This window comes from Copadichromis virginalis, linkage group LG6 (assembly GCF_057382275.1).
Source record: "Copadichromis virginalis isolate Kocher_CV1m ecotype Utaka linkage group LG6, C_Virginalis_male_GT1.1, whole genome shotgun sequence".
Lineage (NCBI taxonomy): Eukaryota > Metazoa > Chordata > Actinopteri > Cichliformes > Cichlidae > Copadichromis > Copadichromis virginalis.
In genome coordinates, this window is record NC_140623.1 from 20,426,652 (window position 1) to 20,445,189 (window position 18,538).

The 18,538-nt window shown below is 40.8% G+C and overlaps 1 protein-coding gene across 5 annotated transcripts in view; it reads right to left on the reverse strand.

Annotated features, from left to right (window-relative positions):
- Positions 1-250: 250 nt before the first annotated feature.
- The window catches only part of npnta (nephronectin a), a 56,761-nt gene continuing 38,473 nt past the window's right edge, over positions 251-18,538 (reverse strand). For all 5 annotated transcript variants that reach the window (XM_085459146.1, XM_085459145.1, XM_085459144.1 and 2 more), the window contains 7 exons: positions 17,369-17,503; positions 16,087-16,209; positions 14,426-14,827; positions 7,142-7,231; positions 5,884-5,982; positions 1,927-2,186; positions 251-1,778 (listed from right to left, as the gene is read on the reverse strand). In XM_085459146.1, coding sequence (XP_085315272.1) covers positions 1,668-1,778; positions 1,927-2,186; positions 5,884-5,982; positions 7,142-7,231; positions 14,426-14,827; positions 16,087-16,209; positions 17,369-17,503 — 1,220 coding nt within the window. In that variant the 3' untranslated portion in view covers positions 251-1,667. The remainder of the gene's footprint in view (positions 1,779-1,926; positions 2,187-5,883; positions 5,983-7,141; positions 7,232-14,425; positions 14,828-16,086; positions 16,210-17,368; positions 17,504-18,538) is intronic.

Here is an 18,538-nt window from a genome sequence, read left to right on the forward strand (position 1 = left end):
TGTAAATTAACTGGCTTAAACAATATTGTGTTTTTGTGTTCAGACCACACAAAGGATTTTACAATACAAGCCACATTCACAACCCAAATGCTCGCCCACACACACATTCAGAACTTTATTGATTGCACTGTAAAACCTTTATTTGTCTCACACATCCATACCTACAGCTAATTTAGAATCACCAATCACCTAGCATGTCCGTCTTTGGAAGTAAGCCAATTTTGTTTTTTTGTTGTTTTTTTGTAAACACACCATTCAAATGTTTTTTTTATTTACATACTGGTCTGGATAATTCTGAATTTGGTGAATGCAACCATGCACACAGAAAACCTTTACAATGCCCTTCATTATTACATCATACAATATGCAACTATGTGCTTAGCAAGTTACAAACAGAGCTTTATACCATATGAAGACACATTTTTGGACACTTTAAACAGCCTTGCACTACACAAGGTTTTGATCTGTGTACACGTTCTTTCCTTAAAAGTTGAAATATCAACCAGCTGAAATCCAATCAATATCTACGTATGAATTTACATAACATATAAATCACACAACAAATGGGATTGTTTAGAGTATGTACACACAACTACATTTACAATAATACAATTTGTGAAAACCTAAAAAGGTGTTGGTGTCATCATCTTTATAACAAACTGCACTTAATATAACAAAGCACAAAGTGTATAATAAAAAGTAACTTTTCGGTTGACTCAAAAATCGTACAATGATTCTGTTTTACACGTTTCAAGTATCTGAAGAACATGATCGCAGAGTTTTACCAACCTCAACAGGCAATAACACGATAGAAAAGATGCTAAATATCTGAACTTTCTGCGACCAAGCAGGTCTTTGAAATGCTGTGGCAAGAAAAAGGACCTTTCAGACAAAGCTGTGCTATAGAACAGTAGCCGGTAATTAAAACGAAAAACAACTCACATTTGACCAGCAAAATTAGCGGTAAACTGACTTTTGGTGTTATGCTGTGGGCCTATATCAGATTGAAAGAAATCTGCATTAGAACCAATTCAATTTTGACAAATAAAATTTGTATTTTATGTACATTTTTTAAATCTCCAACCAAAAGAAATCTACCGCTTGTTTCTTCTTCTTTTTTTCTGATCAAAACAGTCACAAAATGCACCCCTGGCCACATGTTTTCACCATTAAGCAACTAAAAAAGCAATGGCTTGTGGTTAAAGGATCAAAGCGAAGCAAAAGCGGGCTCCCTAAATAAAGGAACAATCCTCTCTCCGGGAAGAAATGAAGTGAGCGTGGGCCTGTCAGCGGTGCGGCTGGAAGGCTGCCAGTGCTGTTAGGTGGAGGACATTTCCATGGTGAGTAGGTACATGCACACTTTAGAGTAATAAGGTGATGGAGTGAGATGGAAGCTGAGAGGACTGGGGATGTGCTGCTGGGATCCACCCACGAGAACAGGTTCGGTCCTTTTATTAACGGACAGCCGAGTGAGAGAAACCCACTGTTCTGCAGACGCATGATTTGGGGGGATTTTGTTTACACGACGGCTGAGGGGTTTAGGGAGGGATCTGTGAGTGCCCAGGCAGAGAGAGAGAGAGCGGGGAGAGGGGGGGTCACAACAGAGTCCGTTCTCTTTGAGATGAGTTTCTCTCTTGTTTTCTTTCTGCCTCGCCCTGTTCTGTCAGTCAAAGTCTCCTCAGATTGTGCTCCTCTGTGCAGGAGTCTTTCCTCAAGGTTATGTCGTCCACGGCCATCTCTCCGCTCCTGCCTCGCCCGCGCTCCCCCTTCAGGATCACCTGATGAACAGCAGTAAAATGAGGCACACTGCGGTATTCTTACATAGGAACAGGAACATAAAGTATGAACATTAAATGATGTTAGATGTTTAAATATTTTTACTTTATGAGAGACTCATTATTTTTTTATATTTATTGTTATACTTACACTTTCCAGGCCTGTGCCCCATAATGTGATCTGGGTGTGTCTCCAGCCATTTCCACCTGTTCGACCCCAGACTGCTGGACTGTACTGCTTTCCCTTCTTCACAAACACTTGGAGCATTCCCACATGGTGACCTGCCAGCTTGTGCCGGAATGACAAGCACAGATTGCCGTCATTCCAGGGAGGGATAAGGGGGAGGACCAGCCGCGCTCCTCGTCCAGTCCTCTTGTTTCCTGCTTCGGGTATCGTTAGGTAGCGTCCACCTGCGGATGCAAGTCACAGATTTTAAGTCAGTGATGACATGGTAATCTAAATTTTCACAAAAAAAAAAAGAAGTAAAGACTGAGTTGTGTTGATAAGATTAAGCTGCATGAGCTTTCTGTGAGAAGGCTGTACTCTGAAACTACTTAATAAAATAATCAATGTTTGTGGCTTTGCCGTTTTTTTTCTAAATGTCATGTTGTTTATCACCTATATCACCATCAGTCTGTACACAGTGCAGAAAAATATATAAGCAAGAATCAGGGATTTGGTTTGAATGCACTTCAATTGAGCCAAACAAAGTTGAAAGACAGATCTGAGAGAAAATTTGTTGAAACAGACCAGAAGAACTAAAATGACCAAAAAAATGGACAAAACTCTCTTTCCTTTGTTTTTGGGATGCATGTGCATTTTTACTGCCACAGAAACTGGTTTCTATTTCACCATGTATACCATCACACATACCTGTCATTTAAAAACATTTTTATTGGCGTTATTTTCTAGAATCCCGATGCAAACTTCTGATGACAATGTTTCCCTAGTGGTTTCTAGAAAGCCACATTGTGTTTTCCTGTCACTTTATTGCTGTCACTTGAAGAATAGTAAAAAGAAATATACACACCAGCCAATTCAATAGGTACACTTTCGAAACTGCTTGTTAACACAAATATCTAATCAACCAATCAATGGCAGTGACTCAGTGCTTTAAGGCATGTAGACATAGTCAATATGATCTGCTGAAGTTCAAACTGAGGATCAGAATCTGGGTCCAAGGACTTGCTTGTTAGGACTATATGATTAGCAAAGATCTCCTTCACATACTGCTACACTACGCTTGAAAGTGCATTATGGTTTTCTGATAAGGCTCCATCTGTCAACCAGTGGCTACAGTCTGTGATATGTATTGTGCCAATGGAAGCCTTCTCTACAGCACTTAAGGACAAACCTTTCCTTTTCTATCGCACATGGGACCCTTTTTTGGCCCATCTGGACACTCCTTCTGCTCAGAGGTTGAAATCGGGCGTTTACGGGATTTAGCCTGGCAACAAAGGGACAATTGTTAACCTTTTTCATTGTCTATTACTATTGCTGTTGGGTTTTTCTTTCTACCTCCCAGGTCCTGCTATACATGTAGATGCATCTTTGTCCTGTATATGTATATGCTGGTGACTGCTGTTTTCCTGCTTTGCAATTAAAAGTTCAATAATAAAAAAAACAATAAAAAAAAACTGAGGATCAGAATGAGGAAGAAATGAGATTTAAGTGATTTTAAACGAGGCATTTTGTTGATGCCATATTTGCTGCTCTTGGCTGCATGTTATTTACTGTACTGGGATATTTCTCCATAACCATCTCTCGGGTTTACAGAGAATGGTCTGAATAAAATCAAAACACATGAGAGTGGCAGTTCTCTGTGTAAAGTAAAGCTCTATTGATGTCATAGATGACATGAGAATGGCCAGACTCAGACGGTATAGCAACTCAAGTCATATCAAAATAACGCAAAGGTCATCTCTGAACGCACAACATGTGGAACATTGAAGTAGATGTACTACAGGAAACCGAGGCTACAATTCCCAAGGGCTCATTCGAATTGGACAATAGAAGACTGGAAAAATGTCACTTAACTCTCCATTTCTGCTGTGACATTTAGACCAGCGGTCCCCGACCCCCGGGCCTCGGACTGGTACCGGTCAGTGAGTCGTTTGGTACCGGGCCGCGAGAGTTGAGGCTCAGGTGTGAAATGTATAGTTTTCAGGGTTTTTATTGGTTTTCAGTGTTATTTTGTTATCGTTTTTAATCGTTAACACGGTTTTCCTGGGTCTTTTCACGTGTGTTATGAATAAATCTTCTTTTTTTCAGTACCGGTACTAGTTTTATTTTGTTGTATTTATCCGCGACACCTTAAAGGCCGGTCCGTGAAAATATTGTCGGGCATAAACCGGTCCGTGGCGCAAAAAAGGTTGGGGACCGCTGATTTAGACGATAATGTCAGAATTTGGCTGAACATCCATCCATGCTTTCAAACATGAAAGCATGGATGCTGTGTTGTATCAATGGTTCAGGCTCGGTGTGATGGTGTGATGGTCTGAGGGACAGTTTCTGGTAACACCATGAGCCTCAGGCTTCCTGCATATTGTTGCTGACCATGTCTGTGACTACAATGTGCTCATCTTCTAATGTCTGCTTCCAACAGTCAATCAATCAGTCAAGGCTTTATTCACCACGTGCAGGTTGCCCTGCAGTGAAACACGCCATGTCACGAAGCTCAAATGATTTCTGTTTTTTGAACATGACATTGAGTTCACTGTACTCAAATGGCCTCTACAGTCACCTGATCTCGATCCAATAGAGCACCTTTGGGATGTGTTGGAACAAGAGATTCACATCATCGATGTGTAGCCAAAAAACTGCATCAACTGTGCAATGCTGTCATGTTTTTGTAGTGTACTTGTTTTTGTTTTCCTGTAATTGTGGTTAATTTATCATTTAAAACAAACATGGTATATAAACATAACTGATACTTATGTTTCTGTGCATCAAAATCTCCAAAATACATATACAGTATATAGATACTAGACAAACCCTTGACCCATTTATGTTTCTTTCCCTCAAAATACATGTAGTGGCCCTGGCAACTACATGTATTTTGGAGATTTTAATTTATGCATTAGTTAGTGATAGTTGAGCTACAGTTTTAAAAATTTAAAGGCGATAGAGCCTCTGAGTATTAGCTGATTAATGCTGATGTATTTTGCTTATACAGCATGTATGGCTGGTGTTAACTGCAGGGGGTGTATTAAGTATCTGCAGGCCCACAGAAGCTTTCTGCATAAATTATGAGCGCTCTCCAAATCTATGCCAATCCTCTAATGGGCATGAGTGTTTGCCCGTGGCTGTCGATCAAAGTACTTAAAGGGATGAACAGTAAATATTTACATGCTTCATAACACACTGGGGATTTTGCAAAAAACTAGGCAGACACACACACACTCACACATATATGTACAGTATAGCTAAGCGATTATTTAAGTGTTCTGATTAACATTAGTAGCACAGAGAGGTTACTGCAAATTGAAATGTTGTCCATTAAAAGGAATTTCTCTAAGTCAGCACTTAGCTTATGATTCATTCTAAATGATTGGTCAGGGATCTTATAGGTCTGGGGAAAGAAAAAACCTTTATTGCCTTTGTGAAGGAGCTCGGACTTTAGCTGAAATGAGGCCTCATTCGGAATGTCTGAAAACACTAATAACTGCAAGACTAAACGATTTGCCAAAGGAAACCAAACCTAGTTAAACAGTTCCAGTACACTGCACCTTTAAGCCTTCTCACTACCCGTAGAGAGTCCTCTTAACATAATTCACTATGTCTTCTCCTCGTCTGAACCCACAAAGTAACGGTGTTGTATTCCTATTTAATGTGAGCCACAGGTATCCCTGATGGGTCACGTAATCTACTTTCTCATTTGCATCGCTTTGCAGAGTGAAGCGCTAATCTCCAGAGGAGACAAACGACTTCCCTGGAGTGATTTCACCTTGACCTGTAATTGAGTAGAAGCTACTTAGATTGCCAGAGTGTGAGTTTGCGCGTGTGAAGCAGCACGGCTCGTGTTATTTCTAGTTCCTGCCAATAAAACAAACACTTTGCCGTATTACAAACGTGTGACTGAGGAGAATCAAGTTGCCCTTCAATTACCTGATGGATCAGGCGTCGTCTCCCAGTGCAGGTCCCCGTCTTTGTCCCTGATCCAGCCACAAAGACCATCATCAAAGGAGCAGCTCAGATACCCCGACTCTGAATAGAAGAAAAAAAACACACACTTTTCAGAGAAGTGGAGAATGCACACACTTGCACGAGGCGTCAGTCTGCTCTTTGTAATGCTTCACAGTAACCTTGCTTTTTTTTGCCTCTAACTTCCCCAGGAGCGAGAGGACTGGCGAAGCTTCTTCTGATGAACAAGATGATACAATAAAAGCGTAAACATTTGTTGTAATGTTGTAATCTCTCTGAAGAGATCTGATGCACTGGAGAAAAATGAATTGGAAATGGAGCTGCACAAATTACGAGCAGAAGTGCATTCATCTATAAAAATAAGAGAAAAATATCATAAATATTTACATGAGCTGCAGGAACTGCTGATGTCATTGTGTTTGTAAGTGAACACAAAGACTACTGTTTGCATGCCTTGCATTGTAATTAAAATACATCGTGGTTACAACACAGCTGTAATATTCAGTGACTGATGATTTCTAAGATCCCAGTGATGATGCCCAGACAATAACATTAAGGCAACACAGGCAAAGCAGCTGCTGTAGCATGCAGGCGCTGCGGTACAAATTGGTTCGATGAAAATAACATCCATCATTTTGTCCCTGAAACAGAATTTCCAAGAAGAAAGAAAAAAAAAATGCCAGTTCATTTTCTGAGCCAATGAAAACGCTCTGTGCCTGTGACACGGCGTATCAAATGATACACCCAAACCACAATAAACACACAACTAAATCATTAGGCAATCTTTGCTGCATACCATTGACATCAATAAATCACATTGAGCAAACATGACAGGAGAAGCCATCTCCTCACAAAAGCTTGTTGTTGTTGTATTACGAAGGTTTTGGGCGAAGCTGTGATGTGCTTCAAAATGGTCAATTCATCATTCAAGCAGTCAAGCAATCAAGCTGGCGTAATGCAAAAAGTGGGAAAAGTCTTGCACCGCTTTCTGGGCTGCGAGCCATTATTTAAACCGAAACGACCAGATGTCATGTGTCACCCCCTGGTGAAGGCCCTATCAAAACACATCTGGTCACTGTAATACCTTCACCCTCTGCAGCAGCACTGCGGGAGATGATTGTCAGTTTCATTTTGGTCATGGTAAATGCGGCTCGTCCATCATCATTCGAGCTCAATGAGCGGGGCTCTTGCTGATTGTCTCTGTCAAATGTGTTTTGTTTACCTGGGTCATCCTTGGCTTCGTCTGCCGTGTTGCCGAGCTCAATGTCAAAGTCAATGTCGAGGACTGTGTTGCCACTGGGGTTCCGGGGGACTGAGAGGAAAGAGACAGAGAAACAGAGACAAAGGCTTAGATAAAGGATTAACAAAGGTATTATGTTTGTTCACTAACGTCTGCCTGTGGCTGTTATATCCCTTTGTTTCATTACTCAAAGATTTTACACGGCGAAATCAATGTCATGGCTTAGCACCTCCATAACCAATGTCAGTCACAATTAATAACAGGCAAGACTCCAGAGACTGGAATACCTGAGAAAAACCTGTAGCAACACTAGAGGTCTAATGTGAGTCATAAAGAGGAAAAGGAAGATGGCTCATCTGATGCAACATCTGAGCAAATGTTACGGCTGCACACCTAGCAGCTTCAGTACACGAACGTACACGAGGTACACGGCCTCTCCTTAAATAGCCTCTTTCCTTGTCCTGGTGTCACCCTGACCAAAATATCACAGACTGAGCCGAGTCATTAAAGGTCAAGTGTGCGCCGGAGAAAAAAAAACCCATGTTTTTTTTAGTGAGCAATGTTTTGACCTTTTTGTTCTGTTAGAATGATCACTGTCTGATTTTAAAATGCCTTTTGAAAATGGTTGAAAATGTCAAAAATATATAAAGTACAGAGACATCCTTATTTTGATATATACTGGGTTTGCACTTGTCAGTGGAATTTAATGAGACAAATTATCAATTAAAATATTCTTAGCCCTCCAGGCTGCTTCATGTGCGTTTGCTATGAATGAACTGTAACCTGCACTTGAACTGTCAAGCCCCCCCCCCCAGAGTCCTTAATGTGTGCCCCTTCCCACTCTACACTGAAAGGGCTCCTGCACATGCTGGGTCACGACCACCTGGCAGACTGTGATGTAGTCTGTCAGTCGTAGGAATCTGAGAGTGTGGAGATCACACACACATAAACACACCAGTCTCTCGAGCAATCCCAGGCATCCTGTCTCAGAGCGACGCTGAAAAACTAGTTCATGCATTTATTACTTCCAGGCTGGACTACTGTAATTCATTATTATCAGGATGTCCAAAAAACTCACTGAAAAGCCTTCAGCTAATCCAAAATGCTGCAGCAAGAGTCCTGACAGGGACCAGAAAGAGAGAGCAGATTTCTCCTGTTTTGGCTTCCCTTCATTGGCTTCCTGTTAAATCCAGAATTGAATTCAAAATCCTGCTCCTCACATACAAGGTCTTAAATAATCAGGCCCCATCTTATCTTAATGAGCTTGTAGTACCATATCACCCTATTAGAGCACTTCGCTCTCGCTCTGCAGGCCTACTTGTTGTTCCTAGAGTATTTAAAAGTAGAATGGGAGGGAGAGCCTTCAGTTTTCAGGCCCCTCTTCTGTGGAACCAGCTTCCAGTTTGGATTCGGGAGACAGACACTATCTCTACTTTCAAGATTAGGCTTAAAACTTTCCTTTTTGCTAAAGCATATAGTTAGGGCTGGACCAGGTGACCCTGAATCCTCCCTTAGTTATGCTGCAATAGACGTAGGCTGCCGGGGGATACCCATGATGCATTGAGTTTTTCCTTTCCAGCCACCTTTCTCACTCACTATGTATTAACAGACCTCTCTGCATTGAATCATATCTTTTATTAATCTCTGTCTCTCTTCCACAGCATGTCTTTTATCCTGTCTTCCTTCTCTCACCCCAACCGGTCGCAGCAGATGGCCCCGCCCCTCCCTGAGCCTGGTTCTGCTGGAGGTTTCTTCCTGTTAAAAGGGAGTTTTTCCTTCCAACTGTCGCCAAAGTGCTTGCTCATAGGGGGTCATATGATTGTTGGGTTTTTCTCTGTATCTATGAAGCGCCTTGAGGTGACTTTTGTTGTGATTTGGCGCTATATAAATAAAATTTAATTGAATAATTAATTAATCCAGGTCTCTCTGTGTGTCTGTGCTTTTAAGGAACAAGCATCCCTATGAATTTGGTTGTAGAGTATATACCTATGAGTGATGTAAAAAAGAAAGGGCATTGTCTTTCAGCTCTAAGGTTTAACATATCACGCTCCTACTGCTTCCAGAGGAATTAGGAGGGTAAAGTAGCAGCTCGGTCCTGCTAATCAAATGCGCTTAATTAATTCATCATGAGCAAGTGTGAGCAAGGAGAAAAGACCACAGCAATGACCTTAGAGAAGCAACTGTTGCTCTCCATTAATCTGAGAATGGTCAGAAGGGTAATTTCTAAACAATTTGAAGTCTGTTATTCTGCAGTGAGAAAGATTACTCACAAAGGAAAACATTTGTGAATAAAACTGAAGACTCTCCCAGTCTTCCTGGGAGTGGACGTCCAAGCAAATTCACTCCAAGGTCAGATTGTGCAGTTCTAAGAGAAACTGCAAAAAACCCAGAAGCTGCATATTAGACTCAACTACCCAGAGTCCTGGTTTATCTATCTATCTATCTATCTATCTATCTATCTATCTATCTATCTATCTATCTATCTATCTATCTATCTATCTATCTATCTATCTATCTATCTATCTAACAACTAAGGATGTCTTTGTAATGTGGGGTAGAGGGGGGAGAAAAACATGTAAACAATAATTTGAAATATGCTGTGATGTTTGACTCTTGACCTTGTGTGTGTGTGCGTGTTTGTGTGTGTGTGTGTGTGTTTCAAGCCAGTTATTTGGTAGTAAAAGCTGCAGAGTTGATATTCTACATTCTGCCCAATTGCCGAGCAAAAAGTAAAGAAAGAAAGAGTTTAAGGTTTAGAGACAAGTGCAGTGTACTTATTCCTTTCTAGACACCGTGTAGCTGCATCTTTTAACCGGCAGGTTAAACATCGCACTTCATCATCCATCCATCACTGTCGCTCAGTGAAAGCCTCACATCTCTGCAGCTTGCATTCAGAGATTAAGAGCCTTATTTAAGCCTAATTTACAAGAATTCCTGACACAATTCACGGCATGTTTATATTCTGCAAAATATGTTTATTGGAGTTCTTGCTGACTTCGATGGAGGTAGAAGTGGCAGGCAACAACATTAACATGAAGAGGGGGAAGCAGCGAGACACAGCTAGCCTGCCTCTCTCTGTAGTTAAACAAATGTGACTATTAGCATTTCAAAAGCTTACTAATTGGCAGTTCTGGCACTATGTCTTTAAACCTTATCCAGACAGAGTCATAACAATTTGTTGTTTTATAGGCATTTGTGTAGCATTATCATCATTATTTGGCTGGAAGCCGACTTCATGGTGTTTTGCCAAGCAAACAGCAGAGATGCTACGCAGGACAAGCTGTCGTTGTAGTAAAAACCAAAGACACTGTCATTTTTTTTCTTTTACATTCCGCTTCTAACACACGTCGATAACAAAAATGCACAATTCAGATAAGCGTATCACTTCATCTCAGCCTCTGCTCCTTATCTTACTGTGAGGTGATCACAGCTTTCACATTTTTCCTTAATGATTAAAAGGTTATAGAGAAGAGGTTTTCAAAAACGGGTTCCGCTCACTTCACGGGTCAAGACCCAAAGGAATCTGTGAAAACCTTTGAATTAGTTCAGACTGAAACGCACACCTGCACTCGAGAAGCAGCTGAAGTATTCTTCACGCCACGGGGCTCTTCTTCATTTTCATCCCTATTTCCGTCTAATTATTTGAATAATGTCTCAGTGATGTCTCTCCTCCCCTCCTTCCCTCTCTCTCTCATCTGATTCAAGCCATCCTCGGCAAGCTCTGATTTCTAGAGCTGCTCTGCCGTAGTGCGGACTATTAGATTGATGTCTCCCTCAAGCAGGGCAGACAGGTGTTAAGGTAATCTTCTCTCCTCTTCCCTTTTTCTAATTATGTGATGCCATCTGGCAAGGTGAATAGGAACCACAGTATCTCACCTCTTATTCTGTACTTAGTTTCTCGGCATACATATTTTTGAGGGAGAACAGCTTAATGCCGAGTTTTCAGTAAACACTGTAATTTGCTGTGGCTACAAGCAAGCAAAACGCCAAAAGAGAGACACTTCTTGGAAATAAGCTTTATCGGGTCTTTAATACACAGACAGTATTTGTTAGTGGGATCAACTCGTTGCTGCTTTTTTTGTCTTATCGTTGGATTTACTGAGCACTGTCAACAAAATACAAAATTCCAACCAGCCCTATCATGTAGCTCGAGAGAGAAAACCGCCCGTTTCATCTGTTACATAAAAACGAGGATCGTGATTTCAGCCCTGAACTGCATATTTCAGACTTAACAGTGGGCGAGTTTTCTCATTAAGAAACAATTCACAGTTCTGAAAAGATTGGCCTGATTAGCTCCTTTGTTAAAGCCAAAAAAAAGCAGTCTTACCACCTAACATTATTTATAATTCATTCTGTTATTTGGTTTGATTGAGAATGTGATTCATTTTGAAGGTAATTGGTGTCAGAGTTTGATGCTTGGCCGAGAGCACTGCGTGACATGTGAATAACAAACGGTCTGGCTAAGTTTGTGTTTGTCACTTGAAGCCAAAAAGATAATTACCTTGAGAAGAGAAAGACATTCCTTCTCTCACTGTACAGCTTTGTGACACTGAGCTCATAATACTTCATTTTCTTGCAAAAAAAATTGGACATTATTTCCATACAATAGCTGCATTTTGAAGGTGGGTGTAGCTCTATTCAAATGGAAATCACTGTGAATTCGCCTATATAGGAGACTTAAAGGGAGCGTTCGTGCCAGAATCAAATTTACATATTTTACCTCTGGTGTGTAGTGCGTTTTATCGATCTTCTTTTCCCAGAAATTATAAACTGTTTACTCAAGAAAAAAAGCAAGTGGCATGTAGTTTGACTGTTGAAGATGAGGCAGGGGATTTCTTTAAAACTGAAAACTGGCTGCCACTACAGGCTAGCTGGAAAACACATTAAGGTGACCAGATCCCAATAAAGTGAATGTGGAGCAAACACTGTGTTTGTGTGGGACAAAGTGGGACACGTCAACAACACTGAGAGGTTTTCTGAAATGTTCATATCCAATTTTAAACTAAAAATACACTAAACTGCGCAGGTCACTGGGTTGTCATTTAGCAAATACAGGACAAATATACAGTGATCATAAAAGGAAGCTTCAGTTTGTTCTTATAGACTTGTGCAATAGTCTTTATATACTCCTGTGTTCTCTTTTATTTCACTGTTATTTCAGCAGCTCTTCTGTTTGGATGTATCTATAGATAGGATGACACTTTAAGCAATTTTTATCCAATTATGACCCACACAGCCTGCGTCACCACACAACATATCTTCCGCCTGTGGGAAATGGCAAACTACCTTTAACAAAAACAGACAAAACCGCTTTTTTTGCAGCACCTTCTGTCATATTCAAGAAAATCTACAAAGTTTGTGACTTTTTTGGGGACTTTTAACTTTACCTTCTTCTTCTGACTATAATAAGAAGTGTTTTCTTCATACAGACTGCGTAAAAGTGCATGTCCCGCAGAACTAGTCAAAATATGGCACATTGTCCAAAATGTGGGAAGGGGGGGAAACAGTGGGTAACAAACTCCCGCTCCAGTGTATCTTAACTGGTCTTGAAAGTGACCTCTGAGTTTTGAGTTGAACCATTTTGAAGACTTTGCAAATGGAAACTTTGAGATTCAAATTTGCTGACATATCTGAGCTAACAAAGCTGGAAGATGAACTTTATACACCAGCTGCCAGCTGCTGTTTATGGTAATATATGAAATCTGGATGTGCGAATGCAACAACTTAACCCCTTAATGCCAAGTGGATCGCATTTGATACGTGAGTTTTTGTCGCATTTGATACGTGAGTTTTTGTTTTAGAGTTTTTGAGACATCTACATCATCAGTGTAATTTTTCCCCCTGAAAAAAATAAATAAATTGCACAGTACATTTTTAAACAATACACTGCAAAAACTAAAACTAATTAAATTTTTTTTAAAAACACACCAGATGTAGCAAATGTGATACAAATTAAAAGATAATTCATGCAGATGTTATTAAGACCCATGGTGTAAATGAACAGTTCAGCTATAAGGAAACCAAAAGAAAACAGGGTTCATTTCATAATCACAAAGCTGAAGCTGTAAATGTAAATGCACAGGTGCTTATAGAGCGCTGTTCTGAACTGAGCACTCAAAGCACTTTTCATTACAAGAGTACCCAATCATACACAATATATTCACACAGAGCTTTATTCTGTGTCTGAGCCCCATGTCTCACATTCATGCACTCACATACTGATTAATGCTTATCTTGACCAAGGGTGCTTTAATATACAGACAGGAGGAACCCGGGCATCAAACCACTGACCTTACAATTGCAGGAGAACACGTTGAATCGTCCTGAGCCACAACCCCAAGGTAACAAACAAGTCTTTCCTACATGTTCAGAGCAGTTAAAGCTGTTCCATCCCCCCAAAAAATACATTTATAAGAACAACGTGTAGTCCTATAGCTGCTATGTGAAAGACTGCATCACCTGTATGGCGTGTTTAAGCTCATTGTTTTTGTTCTGCAGCCCACAGCTTTACGGTTCTGGTTCACTTTTACTGCCTCTAGTCAGCCTTGTTTTCCAGACACAGCAGCTGTTCTCAGTGAAAAAGCTGTAAACACTCATTGTACACTACCTGCCCTGCAACAAGCAGCAATCACTCAAAATATCAGCTCGCTGCTGAACATTGCAGAGCATTTAGCAGCTCAGGAGCCAGATTTTTTTTCTTATATACATCAAAACAGATTAGTGGACGCATGTGGAACAGACAAAGAAACACCTTATAAGACTCTACAGTTGGATCTAAATATGTCTTATGTCACATGATTTCCTGATGAAAGTGTCCCTCACACAACACAACATCAATCGTTTTATGACTATGTTTGGATAGTGACGTGTAAAAGGGGACATTTTAATAAGCAGATGTCTTCTTCATTTTGGGAGCACTGAACTTGTTTGCCAGATAAAAAGAAAAACACACTTAAAGTTAATACTGATGTTGCTCTTTGTGTGCCAGATGTGTAAACAAACAGCTGCCTGCTAACAACTGTACGAGGTAAAAATGTAAATTTTGTGCTTACGGCTTCCTCCGGTAAACATCTGGAGGAAGCACATCAAACTGTTGCTTTTTTAATATTTCATGTGTATTTACTTAAGAAAAAACAATATCTATACTTATGACTCAAAAACTTTGAGTTATAAGTATGTATCTGAAAAGGGGAGGAAGCTATCACAATGGCTTTAAATCACCTGTTGAAACAAAACAACACCGTAGTAAAGCAAGAAGCCTCTTACTGTGAACATCCCCTCTCTGCTTGGTGACCTCCTTCTGGATGGTATTGTCCACTGGTGTGACCGGTGGCAGTGGCAAGGGTGGTCTGGTGGGAACTGCTGGCCTTGGAATGTAGGGTTTGCGAGTGGGTACCGGTGGCTTTCGGGTGGGTATGAAGGGCTTTCGGGTGGGTATGAAGGGCTTTCGGGTGGGGACCAACGGCTTGTGTTGCGATGGGGTCACCCTCGGGCGGGGTGCCTTGGTTGTAGTTGTAGCGGTTGGCGGCAATTTAGGGAAGATGATCTTTGGAGTGACTGGTGGGCGAGTGGTGGTGGTCCTCTGCTGATCCAAGTCTGGGATGTGGTTGTGATGATTTGGAGGCACTTTGCCTGGTCTCGGGGGGTCAATAACCACTTTAGGGATGGCTGAAATAATGAGAAAATGCAGATGGAGCACTGAAATATGAGCACTTAAGAGTTAATGAGGCATACATTTGCAGACTAACTGCAATTATTAGCCTCACTTTTTTGAAGAAGAGGGCTTTACTTCATCTACTGAGACTTCTGATAACCATTACCTAAATGTTAGCACTCTAAAACAAATTGGGTGTCTCCAATCACACTGAAAGCAAAAGCTCACAGCTGCAAACGAAGCTCATAAGTTCACATTCACTCACAGTTACAGGACTTCACAAGCTGAACCATTAAGACAGCCCACGTTCAGTGAACTCCTGCTCTTTGAAAATCGATCTTGCTTTCTTATCATGTCTTTTTTATCTGTCCGTGCGGTCATCTTGATTAGTAATTCTTTGTATGCTCATAGCCAGAGGCTTCGCAGCACAAGTCTAGAGCTGCTTGAAGTGTATGGAATGATTTCTGCACTAAGTCAGGCTGCTGTGCCCCGAAGATCACCCTCGCTCATGTCATCAAAGCTACACCGCCTTTTCCTTTGTGGCTGCACACATTGTCCAGGAGCAGAGACACAGATTGGGGGGTTGGCTTTCTTTTTTTTTTCTTTTTGGCAGGGGTGATAGTGGCAGTTTCCTAAGGATTTCATGAGTAAAGAATGAGAGTGGACAAAGGCAAAAGGTTTGAACTCTGTTATTGCCTTTTCAGGTTGCAGGCGACTTTGATATGTGATACATGAATAGGATATTGCAACGTGACTCCCTGAGCACTTGCGGCTCACACCCTTTGGGCAGGACGGTGGGGTGAAGTATATGCAGCAGGTTCCAACTTTGCTCTGTGGAATGCCACATGAGTTGCGCCCGTCCATTGGTTAAATAACTGTGGAGAATAAATGACTCTTTGTCTACTGAGCTGCTGTAAAAAAGTGCCGACGCACACTGTAATGAACTCTGTGTCAGTAAGCAGAATGAGACCAACTAACAGATCACAACAAATCACAGATGATGACGACTCCTCTTTGTGTCCTTATTACCCGAGCCGCATGTCAAAAAACCAAGTCAATCTGGGAACATGCGATAAAGGGGCAGGGTGAGTCAAGTAATGACTGACAGCTATTACAAAGAAAGGAATTTCAGTCCAAGCTTTGTGCTTGCAAGCCTATTTCTCCCTCTCTCCCTGCTCCCCCCCCCCCCCCCAGCACATTTTTAAAGACACAGGCAAAGATAAACTTGTTTATAAACTGAATATTAGTTCTGCGGTTTTCTCTCGGGACTTACGTTTACAGTCGTGGCCCATCCCCCTGTAGCCGTCTTTGCATTTGCACTTGTACGAGCCCGGCGTGTTGTAGCAGGTGGCAAAGCTGCTGCAGTGGCTTTGACCTAAAGAGCACTCATCCACATCTGAAAGATAATGGAAGCATAACAACATTCAGCTCCTGGGTGCAAGTGCAGAAAGCTTAAAACGTAAAAGCAGAATATCAAACGCTAATTGCTTCACATCCACTTAAAGGAAGCTTCAAAATTTATGTCGTACTGTTAGTGAAAGAGTTTAAGTGGATAATAGTCGACCTTTTATGAATACCGGAGGAAAAATCACCACGAAGGTTGTTGTAAAAGTCCTCCCCAAGATACAGAGATGTGTCTTTTATACATTTAAAGAGCACCTGCCAAGTTGCTCTTGGCCGTTCTTTAATCTAATCAACTTGATAATTTTATTCAAAAGCAGATAAAATAGGATATGAATTGCAATAGAAGCTAATCTGTATTTGTTTTTCACATTTTTGGTGGTTAGAATTCATGAGCATGATACTAACAATTAAAAATCCACCTTTTGAAAGTTAAAAGTTTATTAAATTGCCATATTACTAAGTTTTTTTAATCTCTGTTTTTCTTTTAGTTGAAAAATACAGTCATGTGAAAAAGAAAGTATGGACTTACTGCATCCATGCACCTTGCAGTCATTGAGTCGGCCATGAGCTTCTCTGTGTATCAAAATATTCTAAAGTTAAATGTGAGGCCATCTGTCTGACAGCTAAAGCTGAAAGATGCAACGGAAATACGATCCAGAGTTGCAAAGGTAAGACTCCTCCATAACCATGTGAGATATGGTTAATTGCTTGTACAAGTTACATTTTAAAATGCAATTTTCCTGTTTTTTGTTACTGCATTGTTTTCCCTTTGCAAAGTATCTACTGATGTAGTTGTTACACTGAATCGTGTTTTTTAAACTAATTGTTTTACAACCAATTAACCTACAAATAGAAAATCACAACGGGCCTGTTAAATGAGAGATTGGTTGAAAACCGCATCAGAGCATTAAATTAAAATACTAAAGCAAAGCAGAAGTTTGTCACATTGTAGTATCAAACATGGATTTCTGCTACTCATCTCTGCATGCGTGTTTCTTTTCTTTTCATCGGGCTCCTTCATAAGCAGTTCAAAAACAAAACTCGCATCACTAAAGGTACCGCGGCTTAAATTCAAGTCTCCTCAGCGCATCTTTGACCTTTGTGTGAGTATTGCCAGTCGAAGCCTCACAACAGAGGCGCTGCCACAGTACCTATGCACTGGTATTTTCCGTTGATGTATTGCAGGTCGAAGCCTTCGTGGCATTTGCAGATGTAGCTACCAAAGGTGTTGATACATTTCCTGAACCTGGGACACACTGCTATCCCTGCTGCACACTCATCCACATCTGCAAAAGAAAGAAGATTGAGAAATTGAGGAAAATGCTCAGATAAATGTCTATAATGCATTAAATAAGAAGTGCACTCAAAATAAAACGACGTGATTTAAAAAAAAATTTGAGATTAGAAAGCATAATTGAATCTAAACTAAACATTACTATTCATGCCGGAACACATGTTCTTCATCCCTGCTTAGTATTCATTTATGAACAAAGCTCCTTTTACATTCTGCTCAGCGAGCAGAAAACAACACACACTAGCTTGTTTCATTATTTAAAGACTTTTTCCAAGTGTCTCTGTTGATCACCTTTACAGGCATGTGGTCATTAATATTTAGACGCTGGGAGCCTGAAAGCTTCACCTTAAAATCTTTAATTTATTTGCAGCATAATGCAGCTGAGGTGCTCAGAAACTGTTGTTTAAAATAACCTTAACAACACTAAAGTCACCTGGACCAGCTGGGAAAACAAGCGAGAGCGGTTAGTGGGCAGAGCTCTTCCCATCCCATTAACAACTACTGCCGAGGGTCTCATCAGCGAGGATCTTAATCCCAAACTGCTTGAGTGGAGCTGCTTAATGGCCAACAGTTGTGGATGCATCACTGCCGTCACAGCAAGGGCAGACGTGGATTATTATATTTGAAATCACAAAGTAAAGTAACTGCACCTTTATACAGAGTAAAAAGCAAATCATGCTTACCCCATTTTCACATTCACAGATTCTATATCAGCAATGTTTATGTTTTAAAATGTGCTGAAAGTGACAGCTTCTGTGAGAAGCCGACTTTAATCAGATGGTGTTTCAGTCAAATTCTGTCACTGAGCAAAAACAAGTCGATACCTTCATCCAGTGAATCGTGAGACATCCTTCTTCAAGGATTCCCGGCCTAATTCACTTTTAGTAAACAAACACTGAAGCATGTGGAGTTTCCTAAAACAGCTACAGTAGTCCTGCTGGAGCTATTATGTTTACATTTTGTACCAATTCATGCATTTCAGTCGCTTCCAATGATTAAAAAAACCCAGAATGGCCGATGGGATGAA